This window comes from Oncorhynchus nerka, linkage group LG10 (assembly GCF_034236695.1).
Source record: "Oncorhynchus nerka isolate Pitt River linkage group LG10, Oner_Uvic_2.0, whole genome shotgun sequence".
Lineage (NCBI taxonomy): Eukaryota > Metazoa > Chordata > Actinopteri > Salmoniformes > Salmonidae > Oncorhynchus > Oncorhynchus nerka.
Window position 1 is genome coordinate 60602704 of NC_088405.1, and position 18873 is coordinate 60621576.

Consider the following 18873-nt stretch of genomic DNA (forward strand, 5'->3'; position numbering starts at 1 on the left):
AGGTGTACCTGTGGATGTATTTCAAGGCCTACCTTCAAACTCAGTGCCTCTTTGCTTGACATCATGGGAAAATCAAAATAAATCAGTGAAGACCTCAGAAATATTTTTATAGGCCTCCACAAGTCTGGTTCATCCTTGGGAGCAATTTCCAAACGCCTGAAGGTACCATGTTCATCTGTACAAACAATAGTCCGCAAGTATAAACACTATGGGACCACACAGCCGTCATACGGCTCAGGAAGGAGACACGTTCTGTCTCCTAGAGATGAACGTACTTTGGTGCAGAAAGGACAAATAAATCCCAGGACAACAGCAAAGGACCTTGTGAAGATGTGTGAGGAAACAGGTACAAAAGTATCTATATCCACAGTAAAACGAGTCCTTTATCAACATAACCTGAAAGGCCGCTCAGCAAGGAAGAAGCCACTGCTCCAAAACCGACATAAAAAAAGCCAGACTACGGTTTGCAACTGCACATGGGGACAAATATCGTACTTTTTGGGAAATGTCCTCTGGTCTGATGAACATCTCAAGACATCAGTCAGGAAGTTAAAGCTTGGTCGCAAATGGGTCTTCCAAATGGACAATGACCCCAAGCATACTTACAAAGTTGTTGCAAAATGGCTTAAGGACAACTAAGTCAAGGTATTGGAGTGGCCATCACAAAGCCCTGATCTGAATCCTATAGAATATTTGTGGGCAGAACTGAAAAAGCATGTGCGAGCAAGGAGGCCTACAAACCTGCTCTGTCAGGAGAAATGGGCCAAAATTCCCACAACTTATTGTGGGAAGCTTGTGGAAGGCTACCCGAAACGTTTGATCCAAGTTAAACAATTTAAGGCAATGCTACCAAATACTAACTGAGTGTATGTAAACTTCTGACCCACATGGAATGTGACGAAAGAAATAAAAGCTGAAATAAATCATTCTCTCTATTATTATACTGACATTTCACATTCTTAAAATAAAGTGGTGATCCTAACTGACCTAATACAGGGAATTTTTACTGGGATTAAATGTCAGGAATTGTGAAAAACTGAGTTTAAATGTATTTGGCTACTTCCGACTTCAACTATATATATATATACAGTGCACTCGGAAAGTTTTCAGACTTTTCCCACATTGTTTTACGTTAAAGCCTTATTCAAAATTGATTCAATAAATGTAAAATAAAATATAAATATATGGACGAGTAATGTCAGAGTGGCATAGACTAAGATACAGTAGAATAGAATACAGTATATACACTACCGGCCAAAAGTTTTACAACACCTACTCATTCAAGGGTTTTTCTTTATTTTTACTATTTTCTACATTGCAGAATAATAGTGAAGACATCAAAAATATGAAATAACACATAAGGAATCATGATATATGTATTCCTGTCTGCACAATTAACTCCCAGGTGGTGAAGGTAGGAAAAAACACCTCCACTTCGCTGATACTCAACACTGGTGCCCCACATGGATACGTGCTCAGCCCCCTCCTGTACTCCCTGTTCACCCATGACTGTGTGGCCTTGCATGCCTCCAACTCAATCATGAAGTTTGCAGACGACACAACAGTAGTAGGCCTGATTACCAACAATGACGAGCCAGCCTACAGGGAGGAGGTGAGGGCCCTGGGAGTGTGGTGCCAGGAAAATAATCTCTCACCTAACGTCATCAAAACAAAGGAGTTGATCGTGGACTACAGGAAACAACAGAGGGAGCACTCCCCTATCCACACCGATGGGACCGCAGTGGAGAAGGTTGAAAGCTTCAAGTTCTTTGGTGTACATATCACTGATAATCTGAAATGGTCCACCTACACAGACAGTGTGGTGAAGAAGGTGCAACAGTGCCTCTTCAACCTCAGGAGGCTGAATAAATTTGGCTTGTCACCTAAAACCCTCACAAACCTTTACAGATGCACAATCGAGAGCATCCTGTTGGGCTGTATCACCGCCTGGTACGGCAACTGCACTGCCCGCAACTGCAGGGCTCTCCAGAGGGTGGTGCGGTCTGCCCAATTCATCACCGGGGGGAAACTACCTGTCCTCTAGGACACCTGCAGCACCCGATGTCACAGGAAGGCCAAAAAGATCATCAGGGACAACAACCACCCGAGCCACTGCCTCTTCACCCCGCTATCATCCAGAAGGTGAGGTCAGTACAGGTACATCAAAGCTGGGACCGAGAGACTGAAAAACAGCTTCTATCTCAAGGCCATCAGACTGTTACATTCTGTTAAATAGCCAGCACTAGCACATTAGAGGCTGCAACCTTTCCAAATACTGTCCAATCAATTGAATTTTCCACAGGTGGACTCCAGTCAAGTTGTAGAAACATCTCAAGGATGATTCATGGAAACAGGATGCACCTAAACTCAATTTCGGATCTCATAGCAAAGGGTCTGAATACTTATGTAAATAAGGTATTTGGGTTTTTTATTTTTAATAAATGTCCCAAAAATGATAAAAAACAGTTTTTCGCTTTGTCATTATGGGTTATTGTGTGTAGATTGATGAGAATGTTTATTTATTTAATCCAATTTAGAATAAGGCTGTAATGTAACAAAATGTGGAAAAAGTCAATGGGTCTGAATACTTTTCAAATGCACTATATATAGTTTTATTTTTGTTCAGTGTGTTTGGGATGTTCTGGATTGACATGTACAACAGCATGTTCCAGTTCCCACCAATATCCAGCAACTTCAAACAGCCATTGAAGAGGAGTGGGACAGAGGAGGCCACAATCAACAGCCTGATCAAATACTTTTATTTTACCAGGTAAATTGAATGAGAACACATTCTCATTTACAGCAACAACCTGGGGAATAGTTACAGGGGAGAGGAGGGGGATGAATGAGCCAATTGTAAGCTGGGGATGATTAGGTGACCATGATGGCATGAGGGACAGCTTGGGAGTTTAGCCAGGACATCAGGGTTAACACCCCTACTCTTCCAATAAGTGCCATAGGATCTTTAGTGACCACAGAGAGTCAGGACACCCGTTTAACGTCCCATCCGAAAGACGGCACCCTACACAGGTCAGTGTCCCCAATCACTGCCCTGGGGCTATTTTTTTTATATCTGAGGAAAGAGTGCCTCCTACTGGCCCTCCAACACCACTTCCAGCAGCGTCTGGTCTCCCATCTAAGGACCTTCAGAAGCAAGCCAGCTTAAAGGAGATATTTAAAGGAGATGTGTTGCGATGCATGAGGCAAATGGTGGTCACAGCAGATACTGACCGGTTTTCGGATCCACATCACTACTTTTTTAAGGTATCTGTATTCCCAGTCATGTGAAATCCATAGATCATGGCCTAATTTATTTATTTAAATTGACTGAGTGAACTGTAACTTAGAAAAGTCTTTGAAATTGTTGCATGTTGCGTTTATATGTTTGTTCAGTGTGGTATGGTTACATTTAATTTGCTCTGTTAAACCTACCATTTGGAATAACTTTGATAGCAAAAGTTAAGAGATCAGTCAATAATCATTCTCACAATAGCACAGTGGTAGGGACAAATATCAATGCCAGTTAAAACCCTGGATGACCAAATGCATAGTTGTGGATAGATCAGCTCTCCAGTCGGAGGTGCTGCCCAGCCTATAGTGTTTTTCTGATAGTGGATATAATGTAGAAGATCTGAAGATGTTTCAAAGGTATAAATTCAAGGCTTGTTTGTCTATGTTGAAAAATGGTTGCCATGGTGACATAACCTCGTGGTTGAAATTTCAGCCTCAAAACAGTTTACGTTGATTCATTGTCTAAATGCAATGTATTTTCCACATAGATTCCACTTCACAATACGTTAGAAAATTTAAACAACTTACATGTGTCTGTTTACATGCTGCAGAGAGAGACAGAGAGAGAGAGAGCTATGTCTTAAATATAATGCAACCTGTTAGAGGTCCAGATTATGGCTTACCTGAGACCACACATAAAAGATGCATTTCAAAGACACATTCTGAATGCTTAGCCATGCATCATCATCACCACAAGTTTCACTACTTACACAGTGGAGGCTGCTGAGGGGAGAACGGTTCATAATAATGTCTGGAACGGGGCAAATGGAATGGCATCAAACACCAGGAAACCATATATTTGATGTATTTGATACCATTCCATGATTGTGCTCCAGTCATTACCACGAGCCCGTTCTCTAAAATGAAGGTACCACCAACCTCCTGTGGTACAGTATGGACCTTCTGGACAAAGGCTCTCATCTGAACATGACTAAGGGACGCTTTTATACCTTTCACATATTCACCACTAATTAGGGTCCCGTAAGAAATATGGACAAAAACTATGGATCTTATGCTGTTACACTACTGGTGTATCAACAACCTTGGAGTCATGCAATGTCAATTATATTGCTGACATCTCTATTCTGGGCACATGCCCACAGCCCCATTGCTACTCACTGATCATACCCACAACATTATTACAATATCAACAGCTGAAGAAATAGCAGGCCTCCTCAAAGCATGGAGCTGACCTCTTTACAGTGTTAAAAAAAGGCGTAATAGTAAATATGTAGAGCAATATATTTCCATCCCTTCAAGCCTGCCACTTAAAAGGAAAAAACTTGTGTGATTTATATGTCAAATACATTTGAACAGCCATGAGGATCTATGACTAGATCTATGACCTTATTCATCTACTGTATGTACGTATTGGATAGAGGTATACATGTTGGTTCCATGACCAGGCACTGCTTATGTTCATGTGGGATACAGTTGGGCATACTGTAGTGACGATAATCTATGTAAAAATGGCAATGGAAAGCAATGATGGTTCCCTATTAATTGCCCCTTCTAAACACTGTTATATGTGTAAAATACATATCCATTTTTTCCTAATATAAACAGATGCAGTGAAGTTTCATCATCATCTGACTGGATTTACCAACCCTGCCCTCTTTCAAGTCAACTCTGAAATTAAGTTCAAAGCTGGTCGGCTATAATTATATTCTATTTAGAACATGTCTAATGAATCTCTCTCTCTCACACACACACACACACACACACACACACACACACACACACACACACACACACACACACACACACACACACACACACACACACACACACACACTATGCCTATCACACATTTAGGTCAACAGGAGTATTTCAGTGGACCTGTGGAGGTGAAGGGAATTGAACTGGGTGGGACTGGTTTTTCACTCCCAACACTTTCCAGCGCTGAGCCCCATCCATGTCAGAGCTATGCGTAAGCCTCAAAGTGTTAGGGTCCCTTTGAAACAGCAGGATCCGTCAGCTCTTGGCATAGGGAGAGAGCGCGTATGCTACCCAGCTCACTCCTTTCTAGGCATCTGTCACAGTTGGCTGAGAGACTTCAAATATCATGGAATGTGTTTGGTTATAATATATACAGTACCAGTCAAAAGTTTGGACACACCCACTCATTCAAGGGTTTTTCTTTATTTTTACTATTTTCCACATTATAGAATAATAGTGAAGACATCACAACTAAGAAATAACACATATGGAATCATGTAGTAACCAAAAAAGTGTTAAACAAATCAAAATATATTTGACATTTTTGAGATTCTTCAACGTAGCCACCCTTTGCCTTGATGACAGCTTTGCACACTCTTGGCATTCTCTCAACCAGCTTCATAAGGTAGTCACCTGGAATGCATTTCAATTAACAGGTGTGCCTTGTTAAAAGTTTATTTGTGTTTGAGCTAATCAGTTGTGTTGTGACAAGTTAGGGGTGATAGTCCTATTTGGTAAAAGACCAAGTCCATATTATGGCAAGAACAGCTAAAATAAGCAAAGAGAAATGACCCTCCATCATTACTTTAAGACATTAAGGCCAGTCAATCCAGAAAATGTCAAGAAATTTGAAAGTTTCTTCAAGTGCAATCGCAAAAACCATCAAGCGCTATGATGAAACTGGCTCTCATGAAAGGAAGACCCAGTTACCTCTGCTGCAGAGGATACGTTCATTAGAGTTAACTGCACCTCAGAAATTGCAGCCCAAATAAATGCTTCACAGAGTTCCAGTAACAGACACATCTCAACATCAACTATTCAGAGGAGACTGAGTGAATCAGGCCTTCATGGTCGAATTGCTGCAGAGAAACCACTACTGAAGGACACCAATCAGAAGAAGAGACTTGCTTGGGCCAAGAAACACGAGCAATGGACATTAGACCGGTGGAAATCTGTCCTTTGGTCTGATGAGTCCAAATTGGAGATTTTTGGTTACAACCACCGTGTCTTTGTGAGACGCAGACTAGGTGAACGGATGATCTCCGCATGTGTGGTTCCAACCGTGAAGCATGGAGGAGAAGGTGTGATGGTGTGGAGGTGCTTTGCTGGTGACTCTGTCTGTGATTTATTTAGAATTCAAGGCACACTTAACAAGCATGGCTAACACAGCAGTCTGCAGCAATATGCCATCCCATCTGGTTTGCGCTTAGTGGGACTATAATTTGTTTTTCAACAGGACAATGACCCAACACACCTCCATGCTGTGTAAGGGCTATCTGATCAAGAAGAAGAGTGATGGGGTGCTGAATCAGCTGACCTGGCCACAATCACCTGAACTCAACTTAATTGAGATAGTTTGGGGTGAGTTGGACCACAGGGTGAAGGAAATGCAGCCAACAAGTGCTCAACATATGTGGGAACTCCTTCAAGACTGTTAGAAAAGCATTCCAGGTGAAGCTGGTTGAGAGAATGGCAAGAGTGTGCAAAGCTGTCACGAAGGCAAAGGGTGGCTACTATGAAGAATCTAAAATATATTTCAATTTGTTTAACAATATTTTAGTTACTACATGATTCCATACGTGTTATTTCATAGTTTTGATGTCTTCACTATTATTCTTCATTGTAGAAAATAGTAAAAATAAAGAAAAACCCTTGGATGAGTAGGTGTGTCCAAAGTTTTGACTGGTACTGTATATATTTCTCTTTAAACATTAGATCGTAATAATTTCCTCATGCCCACTAAAAAGATCAATGTAGTATCCCTGAAGCCCCACCCCCTCACCCATCTAATGACTTCTTAGTGAGAAGCAAACACAATGTCAAGGCCTACAGCATACATGAATACAGTACCTAGATCTCTTTTAGTTGTTATTAGTTTCAGGGATTTAATGAACGACCTCATATACTCCCAGTAATATTAGCCTTTTGACGTCTGACCAGTCTCTTTCTATTTGAATGCCATAGCGCCTCTGGCCTCTCACTGGAAAGGACAGTGTGCAAAATGACTGTCAACCACAATAATCTCTTCTCATGTGCAGTAATGGTGTAAAACATTGACTGTGACCAATATGCTTCCTAGTTGATGTGATCTCTCTGGGCATAGAGTTACATGATATGTTGGCTTTATTTTACCAACACATTAACAGTGGCCATAGATATATAGTTGGCCAACCTGGAAAACCACAGGAAAGCTTCAGGATTAGCTGATTTCTGTTTTGTCATTGTTTCGGCACAATAGGCAGTAAGTGACTCCATCTGGTTTTCCAAGTCTAGATCTGTTGTGGATTCGTAGGCAACCTCTTGAGCATGCAGACACCAAGGCCCCTTAGGGTAAGGATTGCCCATCACTGTCATCAAATAGTAAAGCATTAATTCCAGTGTAGAATCCCATAGACAACCCTTGTCTATCACCCACTAACATTCAGTGGTGCTATGTAAATCCAAGCAAAGCCATCACTGACGCATATTATTTCTATTCAATGCGCCCATGATGTTTTCATGTTTCTATATAGTGATCCATATTTATAGACATGACAGCGGCGGGTGGACATGACCTGTACCCCCGCACACTGACTCGGTACTGGTACCCCCTGTATATAGACTCGGTACTGTTATTGTGTTGCTTTGAATTATTTTTGACTTTAGTTCATTTGAGCAATATTTTTCTTATCTCTTCTTGAACTGCACTGTTGGCTAAGGGCTTGTAAGTAAGCATTTCACGGTAAGGTCTACACTTGTTGTATTCGGCGCATGTGACAAATAAAGTTTGATTTGATTTGGGAAGGTCATAGGTAATGTGAAAAAGTAAAACAGTGGGGAACATACTTTAAATCATGGCTCCTTTGTCCCTGTCCCAGAACCAAGGGGGCTGTCCCACAGATGTACCCCTATATCATCCATGGGCCATGTCTGTTCTTGAAAGTATTAACTTTAGAGAGGACTTTCTGTAGCAGCAGCACCATTCCAAGAGCATTAAAACAAGCTTAATATAAATGTGCCTTTCATCACTTTCCAGCATTGGGAATGGATCATGCTTTTAGAGTAACTTTATTAGATCCAATGTTGAGAATGAGATTTGAACATCAATACAACAGAGCACAGAGACCCTTTCTGATGTGAACATTTGCTGTGATCCATTAATTCTCTCAACATCTGACAGACGTCAACAGAACAGATGTATTGGAGAGACCAGGCCCACATACTGTACTGTTTGAAGAGAAATAGAACAATTATAGAACATTATTGCAAAATCAATCAGACACAACTGCTGCCAAAGTGGATATACTGTACACAGTATCACCAAATAATGTTGGAGACTACTTATGCATCATTCACAAGGACAGGAATATTCAAAAGGTGTACCATTTATGTAACACTTGACCATGCTAATGTGGTTGTTCGCTCCAGTGTTTGAAAGTGAAATGAAAATATCAATTTTAAAACAGGTTGGTTTGTTAAGAACATAGGTCACATACATCAGATTTGGTTTTCTTAGGCAGTTAGCTTGTGTATATATATTGATACACATCAAATTTGAAATGTGATTTGGAGTCTATTTGTTGTTGTTCCAGGAATGTGGGACTCTGATGATATAACAGATGTCAGTAGGAAGTTAAATAATTTTGTTTCACAGTAATCAGTATAAAACCTTTTCACTGATATTGATGCAGAAATAGTAAGGTGCTGCAGACAGTTCTCACAAATACACAGCATACTTTCTCTCACAATCAATTCTCACTTAACAATGGCTCTCCCTACTGGTGATACAGAGTAACACAGATTCTATGACTTGTTACAGTGCCTTGTAAAAGTATTCATCCCCCTTGGTGTTTTTCCTATTTTGTTGCATTACAACATCTAATTTAAATATATTTTTATTTGGATTTCATTTAACAGACATACACAAAATAGTCCAAATTGGTGAAGTGAAATGTAGAAAATAAATTATTCAAAAAACAAAACAAAATAAAAAACGGAAAAGTGGTGCGTGCACATGTATTCACCCCTTTTGCTATGAAGCCCCTAAATAAGATCTGGTGCAACCAATTACCTTCAGAAGTCACATAATTAGTTAAATAAAGTCCACCTGTGTACAATCTAAGTGTCACACGATCTGTCACATGATCTCAGTACACATACACCTGTTCTGAAAGGCCCCAGAGTCTGCAACACCATTAAGCAAGGGGCACCATGATGACCAAGGAACTCTCAAAACAGGTCAGGGACAAAGTTGTGGCGAAGTACAGATCAGGGTTGGGTTATAAAAAAATATCAGAAACTTTGAACAGTCCACGGAGCACCATTAAATCCATTATTAAAAAAATAGAAATCAAATCAAATCAAATTTTATTTGTCACATACACATGGTTAGCAGATGTTAATGCAAGTGTAGCGAAATGCTTGTGCTTCTAGTTCCGACAATGCAGTAATAACCAACAAGTAATCTAGCTAACAATTCCAAAACTACTACCTTATAGACACAAGTGTAAGGGGATAAAGAAAGAATATGTACATAAAGATATATGAATGAGTGATGGTACAGAGCGGCATAGGCAAGATACAGTAGATGGTATTGAGTGCAGTATATACATATGAGATGAGTATGTAAAACAAAGTGGCATAGTTAAAGTGGCTAGTGATACATGTATTACATAAAGATGCAGTAGATGATATAGAGTACAGTATATACATATACATATGAGATGAATAATGTAGGGTATGTAAACATTATATTAGGTAGCATTGTTTAAAGTGGCTAGTGATATATTTGACATAATTTCCCATCAATTCCCATTATTAAAGTGGCTGGAGTTGAGTCAGTGTGTTGGCAGCAGCCACTCAATGTTAGTGGTGGCTGTTTAACAGTCTGATGGCCTTGAGATAGAAGCTGTTTTTCAGTCTCTCGGTCCCAGCTTTGATGCACCTGTACTGACCTCGCCTTCTGGATGATAGTGGGGTGAACGGGCAGTGGCTCGGGTGGTTGTTGTCCTTGATGATCTTTATGGCCTTCCTGTGGTGTAGGTGTCCTGGAGGGCAGGTAGTTTGCCCCCGGTGATGCGTTGTGCAGACCTCACTACCCTCTGGAGAGCCTTACGGTTGTGGGCGGAGCAGTTGCCGTACCAGGTGGTGATACAGCCCGACAGGATGCTCTCGATTGTGCATCTGCAGAAGTTTGTGAGTGCTTTTGGTGACAAGCCGAATTTCTTCAGCCTCCTGAGGTTGAAGAGGCGCTGCTGCGCCTTCTTCACGATGCTGTCTGTGTGGGTGGACCAATACGGCACCACAACAAACCTGCCAAGAGAGGGCAGCCCACCAAAACTCACGTACCAGGCAACGAGGGCATTAATCAGAGAGGCAACAAAGAGACCAAAGATAACCCTGAAGGAGCTGCAAAGCTCCACAGCAGAGATTGGAGTATCTGTCCATAGGACCACTTTAAGCCGTACACTCCACAGGGCTGGGCTTTATGGGAGAGTGGACAAGAAAAAAGCAATTTCTTAAAGAAAAGAATAAGCAAACACGTTTGGTGTTCGCCAAAAGGCATGTGGGAGACTCCCCAACCATATGGAAGAAGGTACTCTGGTCAGATGAGACTAAAATGTAGCTTTTTGGCCATCAAGGAAATCGCTATGTCTGGCGCAAACCCAACACCTCTCATCACCCTGAGAACAACATCCCCACAGTGAAGCATGATGGTGGCAGCATGGGGCATGGTGGGGATGTTTTCATCGGCAGGGACTGGGAAACTGGTCAGAATTGAAGGAATGATGGATGGCCCTAAATACAGGGAAATTCTTGAGGGAAACCTGTGTCAGTCTTCCAGATATTTGAGACTGGGAAGTTGGTTCACCTTCCAGCAGGACAATGGCCCTAAGCATACTGCTAAAGCAACACTCAAGTGGTTTAAGGGGAAACATTTAAATGTCTTGGAATGGCCTACTCAAAGCCCAGACCTCAATCCAATTGAGAAACTGTGTTATGACTTAAAGATTGCTGTACACCAGCGGAACCCATCCAACTTGAAGGAGCTGGAGCAGTTTTGCCTTGAAGAATGGGCAAAAATCCCAGTGGCTAGACGTGCCAAGCTTATAGAGACATACCCCAAGAGACTTGCAGCTGTATTGCTGCAAAATGTTTTTTTTGGTCTTATTTCTTGTTTGTTTCACAATAAAAAATATTTTGCATCTTCAAAATTGTAGGCAAATCCCCCCCAAAATCAAATTTAATTCAAGGTTAATTCCAACAAAATAGGAAAAATGCCCAGGGGGGTGAATATTTTCGTAAGCCACTGTATGTGACCTACCAACTGATATATTTCGATGCATGGTTACAAGGGTAGTGCTAACCTTAATTTTTAAATGTGTCTAACTGAAAAGACATTCGGGATGTATAAGATTGTAAAATGACAAACAGCTAAATATTTGATTTAACCCCTCACAAAAAGAGAGTCTGTTAATGAACGATTGTATTACTTTAATGAGCTTTAACAGTGAGCAGGCACTGCTCCGCCCAAAATACAATAGAAACAGAAAACAGATTACATATACAACTAGAAACACAGATATGGGATAATATTTGTTTTGGAACGGAATTAGTAAGCACAGTTTTAAAACAAATCTCAGGAAAAAAAAAAGGTATTAGAACTAGTGCAAAAAGTTCTAAACATTAAAGCACAGTGTATAAAATGGCATAAGAAGTAGTCCCCTCACAGCATACAGGCTCAGGACACCAGTGTAGATCTATACCCCTTTTCCCTTCTCTGATTGAGGTACCATTCCTTTACATTCTAACGGATAAGCAACAGCGATGACTGACATAGGAGAGAGAAGGGTACAAGTGACCTTTTTGGAAATGGAGAGACCATACAATGTTACACACGTTAGTCATATAAGGCAGGCAAGATTTCCAATCCCAAGTTGCAGTTCTCAACATGGTTGTCTCTTTTAGAGTGTTTGGCATCTTAAACCAGTTTATAATCAGCATGCTGACAATGTCCGTTAGATATTAAATGAAACAACACAGGCTGTCAAAAACAAAAATATTGCACTTTTAGCAAAAGAAACGAGCAGTTTATCAGACTGACATGAGGTTAGTTCTTACTAATTCATTGTGGGCATTAAAGGCTACAGTGATATAATTAAGCAATAAGGCACGAGGGGGTGTGGTATATAGCCAATATATATTGGCTAAGGGCTGTTCTTAGGGCCTGGATATAGCCGTGGTATATTGGCCATGTACCACAAACGCCAGAGTTGCCTTATTGCTATTATAAACTGGTTACCAACGTAATTAGAACAGTACAAATATTTTGGGGGGCATATTGTGGTATACAGTCTGATATACCACGGCTTTCAACCAATCAGCCATCAGGGCTCGAACCACCAAGTTTATAATATATTTTATTTTAGATAAATAAATAATCTGAATCTCATGCATCTCATAGATCTCTGATTTGTTTATATTACTAAAATGCTCAGATATTCAAATCGAAGTTAAATTCATATACATACTGTATACAATACTCTGTAAAAACCTGTGCTATGATATAGTTTTTCAATAGTAAAATAGTTAAGATAGTTTTGTTAGGACATAAACAATATGCCTGTATTCTGGTAGACCAAGGTCACATATAGTATCTGTTTGGGAGGTGAACCCAGGAATACTTTGTAAGATAAAAAATTATTCACAATTCCTGTTTGTGAATCAATTTGTCACATTGGAAGACAGTTATTTTATTTCAGCTTCCCAAATACAAGCCCAAATTTGACCAACTATTTGTAAGAATAATACACAAATTATGCCAGGAAAAGAGGTCAGAAGTATTCAATCCAAGAAATCAGAAACATATGAGAACCATTTATATAATCATGCTCTAGCTTGTCTTTACAAATAACAAAACCGCTTCCCAATAGATTGCCTATGAATAAATCAAGGTGGATCTTTTTCTATATCTCTAATATTTAGAAGTATATTTATAAAATTTTGGTTCTTTCCAAATACTGTAATCACTGTATTTCACCATGAATGTAATGAACACACAAGAAGACATTGAGGGCATACACACATGCCTCAGTTTTTTGATGACACGATGCATTCACATCTTGAACATTTCTTAAACATTCAGCCATGATAACATTCTGCTCCAATTATCACTCTGGGTCTTTGTTATGTGTAATACGTGGTAAATTGTCTGTTTTATGAGTAAGAAATGATTGGTGTAGTTATAATACAGACAGTCTTCCATTGCACAATCATGTGCCTTCTGTAAGCGATTAGAGACCCAGTGGGGGTTTCAACTCGTTTCAATCAGCTTTGCATAAACACATGTTCCTCCACAGCGTTAGTAGTGTACTTCTGACATCTATCAAAAACAACATGGTTTACCTTTGATTAGGATCTGTAATCCAATACTTGCATGAACTGATTCTACTTGGTGTATGATAATGAGGGTAGTGGTACTGAGAATAAGAATAATATTTACTCTGAGCCAAACAAAGTATTTGTTGTGCGTATTCTGTTAGCTTGGAAGATGTAATGGTCATCTGATTTGTGTTGGGTCATATACATTATATTGCTGACTTCTTCACTGTATTCGCACACACACACACACACACACACACACACACACACACACACACACACACACACACACACACACACACACACACACACACACCCAGATAAAAAAAAAATAGCACACGAGCCTGCAACTCATACTTTTCCCCACTGTGCAGTTCACAAACTCAACACCCAACGTCATACGTAAATCCCCAAAAACATCACTCAACTCATTAAATAGAGTAGTGATAAAACTTGAAAAAGGCCATTTGTACCCAAAACCTTCTCAGAAACAGCATACAGTACCTCTTTCAATTATAAAATCGACGCTTCCTCTGGACCCTGGGATGATAGGAGACCCGCCTCTCTTTCCCTATGCCCTTTCATGTCCTCCTTACATGTGAGACATGTCTGGTTCTCAGTTTCGAAACCTCATCCACCTCCATACCTCTCTGTGTCGAGGTAGGGGAGGGCCCGTGCTTCGCCACTCCTCCGGTGTGGTGGAGGGTGAGGAGGTATACCGACCTGTAGCCTGCCCTGGAACGGTGTATAACCTCCTCAATGCTGATGTCCTGTGGAGGGGACTGGATGGAGAGAGAGGGTTATAAACGCCTCACTCCTCAGGTACTGTGAAGGAAGGGGTCTCTGTAGACTGGAGGCAGGGAACAGTAGAAACTCTTGTTCATAATCAGTCACTCCTCTCGGGCAGAGCTCTCCTCCAGGGGCAGGGGTACCATGGCCTCCAGGCCCACAGCGCCACTGCTCTGGACAGTGGAGAAGGAGACGACAGTGTGCAGCAGGATGAGGACCAGAACACACAGTCTTAGTCTGCTGCTGCACAGCCGCGATGCAGCTGACACGGGCGGGGAGCTGCGCCGCTGCCATGACGACGACCCTGGAAGCTGTGTCAGGGCGCACGCCGCCCCCACAGAGGGGTCGCAGCCACTCCATCTGACATCACAACACTCTGGGTCTGCATTGGTTAAATGGTTTTCTAGTAGCCCTGCATCACACACAGAGAAGAAACATAATTCAGATCCAGATTAGTTTTTCAGATGACAACAAACAACAAGATACCAGGCGATTCCAGCCCGGAAAGCCCGAAAATATATTTTTGGAATCTCAGAATGTTCTGACAATTCTCACAAAGAAACGTCACTGGAAGGAACTGTCAAACACTCCCTAAAACACTTCTGCGAGCAGGCCTTTCTAATCGACCTGGCCCGGGTATCCTGGAAGGATATTGACCTCATCCCGTCAGTAGAGGATGCCTGGTCATTCTTTAAAAGTAACTTCCTCACCATCTTAGATAAGCATGCTCCGTTCAAAAAATGCAGAACTAAGAACAGATATAGCCCTTGGTTCACTCCAGACCTGACTGCCCTCGACCAGCACAAAAACAGCCTGTGACGGACTGCAATAGCATCGAATAGTCCCCGCGATATGCAACTGTTCAGGGAAGTCAGGAACCAATACACGCAGTCAGCCAGGAAAGCAAAGGCCAGCTTTTTCAAGCAGAAATTTGCATCCTGTAGCTCTAACTCCAAAAAGTTCTGGGACACTGTAAAGTCCTTGGAGAACAAGAGCACCTCCTCCCAGCTGCCCACTGAACTGAGGCTAGGTAACACGGTCACCACCGATAAATCCATGATAATCGAAAACTTCAACAAGCATTTCTCAACGGCTGGCCATGCCTTCCTCCTGGCTACTCCAACCTCGGCCAACAGCCCCCCCCCCCCCCCGCAGCTACTCGCCCAAGCCTCCCCAGCTTCTCCTTTACCCAAATCCAGATAGCAGATGTTCTGAAAGAGCTGCAAAACCTGGACCCGTACAAATCAGCTGGTCTTGACAATCTGGACCCTCTATTTCTGAAACTATCCGCAGCCATTGTCGCAACCCCTATTACCAGCCTGTTCAACCTCTCTTTCATATCGTCTGAGATCCCCAAGGATTGGAAAGCTGCCGCAGTCATCCCCCTCTTCAAAGGGGGAGACACCCTGGACCCAAACTGTTACAGACCTATATCCATCCTGCCCTGCCTATCTAAGGTCTTTGAAAGCCTAGTGAACAAACAGATCACTGACCATCTCGAATCCCACCGTACCTTCTCCGCTGTGCAATCTGGTTTCCGAGCCGGTCACGGGTGCATCTCAGCCACGCTCAAGGTACTAAACGATATCATAACCTCCATCGATAAAAGACAGTACTGTGCAGCCGTCTTCAACGACCTGGCCAAGGCTTTCGACTCTGTCAATCACCATATTCTTATCGGCAGACTCAGTAGCCTCGGTTTTTCTAATGACTGCCTTGCCTGGTTCACCAACTACTTTGCAGACAGAGTTCAGTGTGTCAAATCGGAGGGCATGTTGTCCGGTCCTCTGGCAGTCTCTATGGGGGTGCCACAGGGTTCAATTCTCGGGCCGACTCTTTTCTCTGTATATATCAATGATGTTGCTCTTGCTGCGGGCGATTCCCTGATCCACCTCTACGCAGACGACACCATTCTGTATACTTCTGGTCCTTCCTTGGACACTGTGCTATCTAACCTCCAAACGAGCTTCAATGCCATACAACACTCCTTCCGTGGCCTCCAACTGCTCTTAAACGCTAGTAAAACCAAATGCATGCTTTTCAACCGTTCGCTGCCTGCACCCGCACGCCTGACTAGCATCACCACCCTGGATGGTTCCGACCTAAAATATGTGGACATCTATAAGTACCTAGGTGTCTGGCTAGACTGTAAACTCTCCTTCCAGACTCATATCAAACATCTCCAATCAAAAAATCAAATCTAGAGTCGGCTTTCTATTCCACAACAAAGCCTCCTTCACTCACGCCGCCAAACTTACCCTAGTAAAACTGACTATCCTACCGATCCTCAACTTCGGCGATGTCATCTACAAAATAGCTTCCAATACTCTACTCAGCAAACTGGATGCAGTTTATCACAGTGCCATCCGTTTTGTTACTAAAGCACCTTATACCACCCACCACTGTGACCTGTATGCTCTAGTCGGCTGGTCCTCGCTACATATTCGTCGCCAGACCCACTGGCTCCAGGTCATCTACAAGTCCATGCTAGGTAAAGCTCCACCTTATCTCAGTTCACTGGTCATGATGGCAACACCCACCCGTAGCACGCGCTCCAGCAGGTGTATCTCACTGATCATCCCTAAAGCCAACACCTCATTTGGCCGCCTTTCCTTCCAGTTCTCTGCTGCCTGTGACTGGTATGAATTGCAAAAATCGCTGAAGTTGGAGAATTTTATCTCCCTCACCAACTTTAAACATCTGCTATCTGAGCAGCTAACCGATCGCTGCAGCTGTACATAGTCCATCGGTAAATAGCCCACCCATTTTTACTTACCTCATCCCCATACTGTTTTTATTTATTTACTTTTCTGCTATTTTGCACACCAGTATCTCTACCTGCACATGACCATCTGATCATTTATCACTCCAGTGTTAATCTGCTAAATTGTCATTATTCGCCTACCTCCTCATGCCTTTTGCACACAATGTATATAGACTCTTTTTTTTATTTTTCTACTGTGTTATTGACTTGTTTATTGTTTACTCCATGTGTAACTCTGTGTTGTTGTCTGTTCACACTGCTATGCTTTATCTTGGCCAGGTCGCAGTTGTAAATGAGAACTTGTTCTCAAATAGCCTACCTGGTTAAATAAAGGTGAAATAAATCAAATAAAAAAATAAAATTGTAGGCCATTTCTAGACCTATACAGTGCCTTCTGAAAGTATTCATACTCCTTGACTTATTCCACATTTTGTTGTTTTACAGCCTGAATTCAAAACGGATTAAATTAAACATTTTTTTTTTACCAATCTACAAACAATACAAAGTGAATATTTATTTTTGGAAATTGTTGCACATTTTTTGAAAATGAAATACAGAAATATGACATTTACATAAGTATTCACACCCCTGAGTCAATACTTTGTAGAAGCAACGGTTACTGCAGTGAGTCTTTCTGGCTAAAAGCTTTCCACACTTGGTTTGTGCAACATTTGTCCATTATTCAAGCTCTGTCAAATTCGTTGTTGATCATTGCTAGAAAACCCTTTTTATGTCTTGCTATAGATTTTCATGTAGATTTAAGTAAAAACTGTAACATGGCCACTCAGGAACATTCACTGCCTTCTTTGTAAGCAACTTGTGTTTTACATTATTGTCCTGCTGAAAGGTAAATTCATATACCAGTGTCTGGTGGAAAGCAGACTGAACCAGGTTTTCCTCTGGGATTTTGCATGTGCTGAGCTCCATTCCATTTCTTTTCTATCCTGAAAAACTCCCCAGTTCTTAATGACTGCAAGCATACCCATAATATGATGCAGCCACCACTTTGCTGGAAAATATGAGGAGTGGTACTCAGCAATGTGTTTTATTGGATTTGCCCCAAACATAACACTTTGTATTCAGGACGAAAAGTTAATTTATTTTCCACATATTTTTCAGTTTTACTTTAGTGCCTTATTGCAAACAGAATGCATGTTTTGGAATATTTGTTATTCTGTACGGGTTTTCTTCTTTTCACTCTGTCAATTAGGTTAGTTTTGTGGAGTAACTACAATGTTGTTGATCCATCCTCAGTTTTCTACTATCACTGCCCTTAACTCATTGGTCTTATGGTAAAATCCCTGAGCGGTTTCCTTCCTCTCTGTCAAATGAGTTAGGAAGGACATCTGTATCTTTGTAGGGACTGGGCGTATTAATACACCATCAAAAGTGTAATGACTAACTTCACTATGCTCAAAAAACATCTAGCAATAGGTGCCCTTTTTTGCGAGCCATTGGAAAACCTCCCTGGTCTTTGTGGTTGAATCGATATTTGAAATTCACTGCCCGACTAAGGGACCTTACAGATAATTGTATTTGTGGGGTACAGAGAGGGGGGTAGCCATACAAAAATAATGTTAAACACTATTACTGCACACAGAGTGAGTCCATGCAACTTATTATGTGACTTGTAAAGCAAATGTGTATTTTGGAACTTGTATAGGCTTGCCATAACAAAGGAGTTGAATACTTATCGACTCAAGACATTTCAGCTTTTTAATTAGTAAACA

The 18873-nt window shown here is 41.4% G+C and overlaps 1 protein-coding gene across 1 annotated transcript in view; it reads right to left on the bottom strand.

Annotated features, from left to right (window-relative positions):
• Nucleotides 1-11682: 11682 nt before the first annotated feature.
• The window catches only part of LOC115136442 (NALCN channel auxiliary factor 2-like), a 72325-nt gene continuing 65134 nt past the window's right edge, over nt 11683-18873 (bottom strand). Inside the window, exon 3 of the mRNA XM_029672023.2 lies at nt 11683-14791. Coding sequence (XP_029527883.1) covers nt 14481-14791 — 311 coding nt within the window. The 3' untranslated portion in view covers nt 11683-14480. The remainder of the gene's footprint in view (nt 14792-18873) is intronic.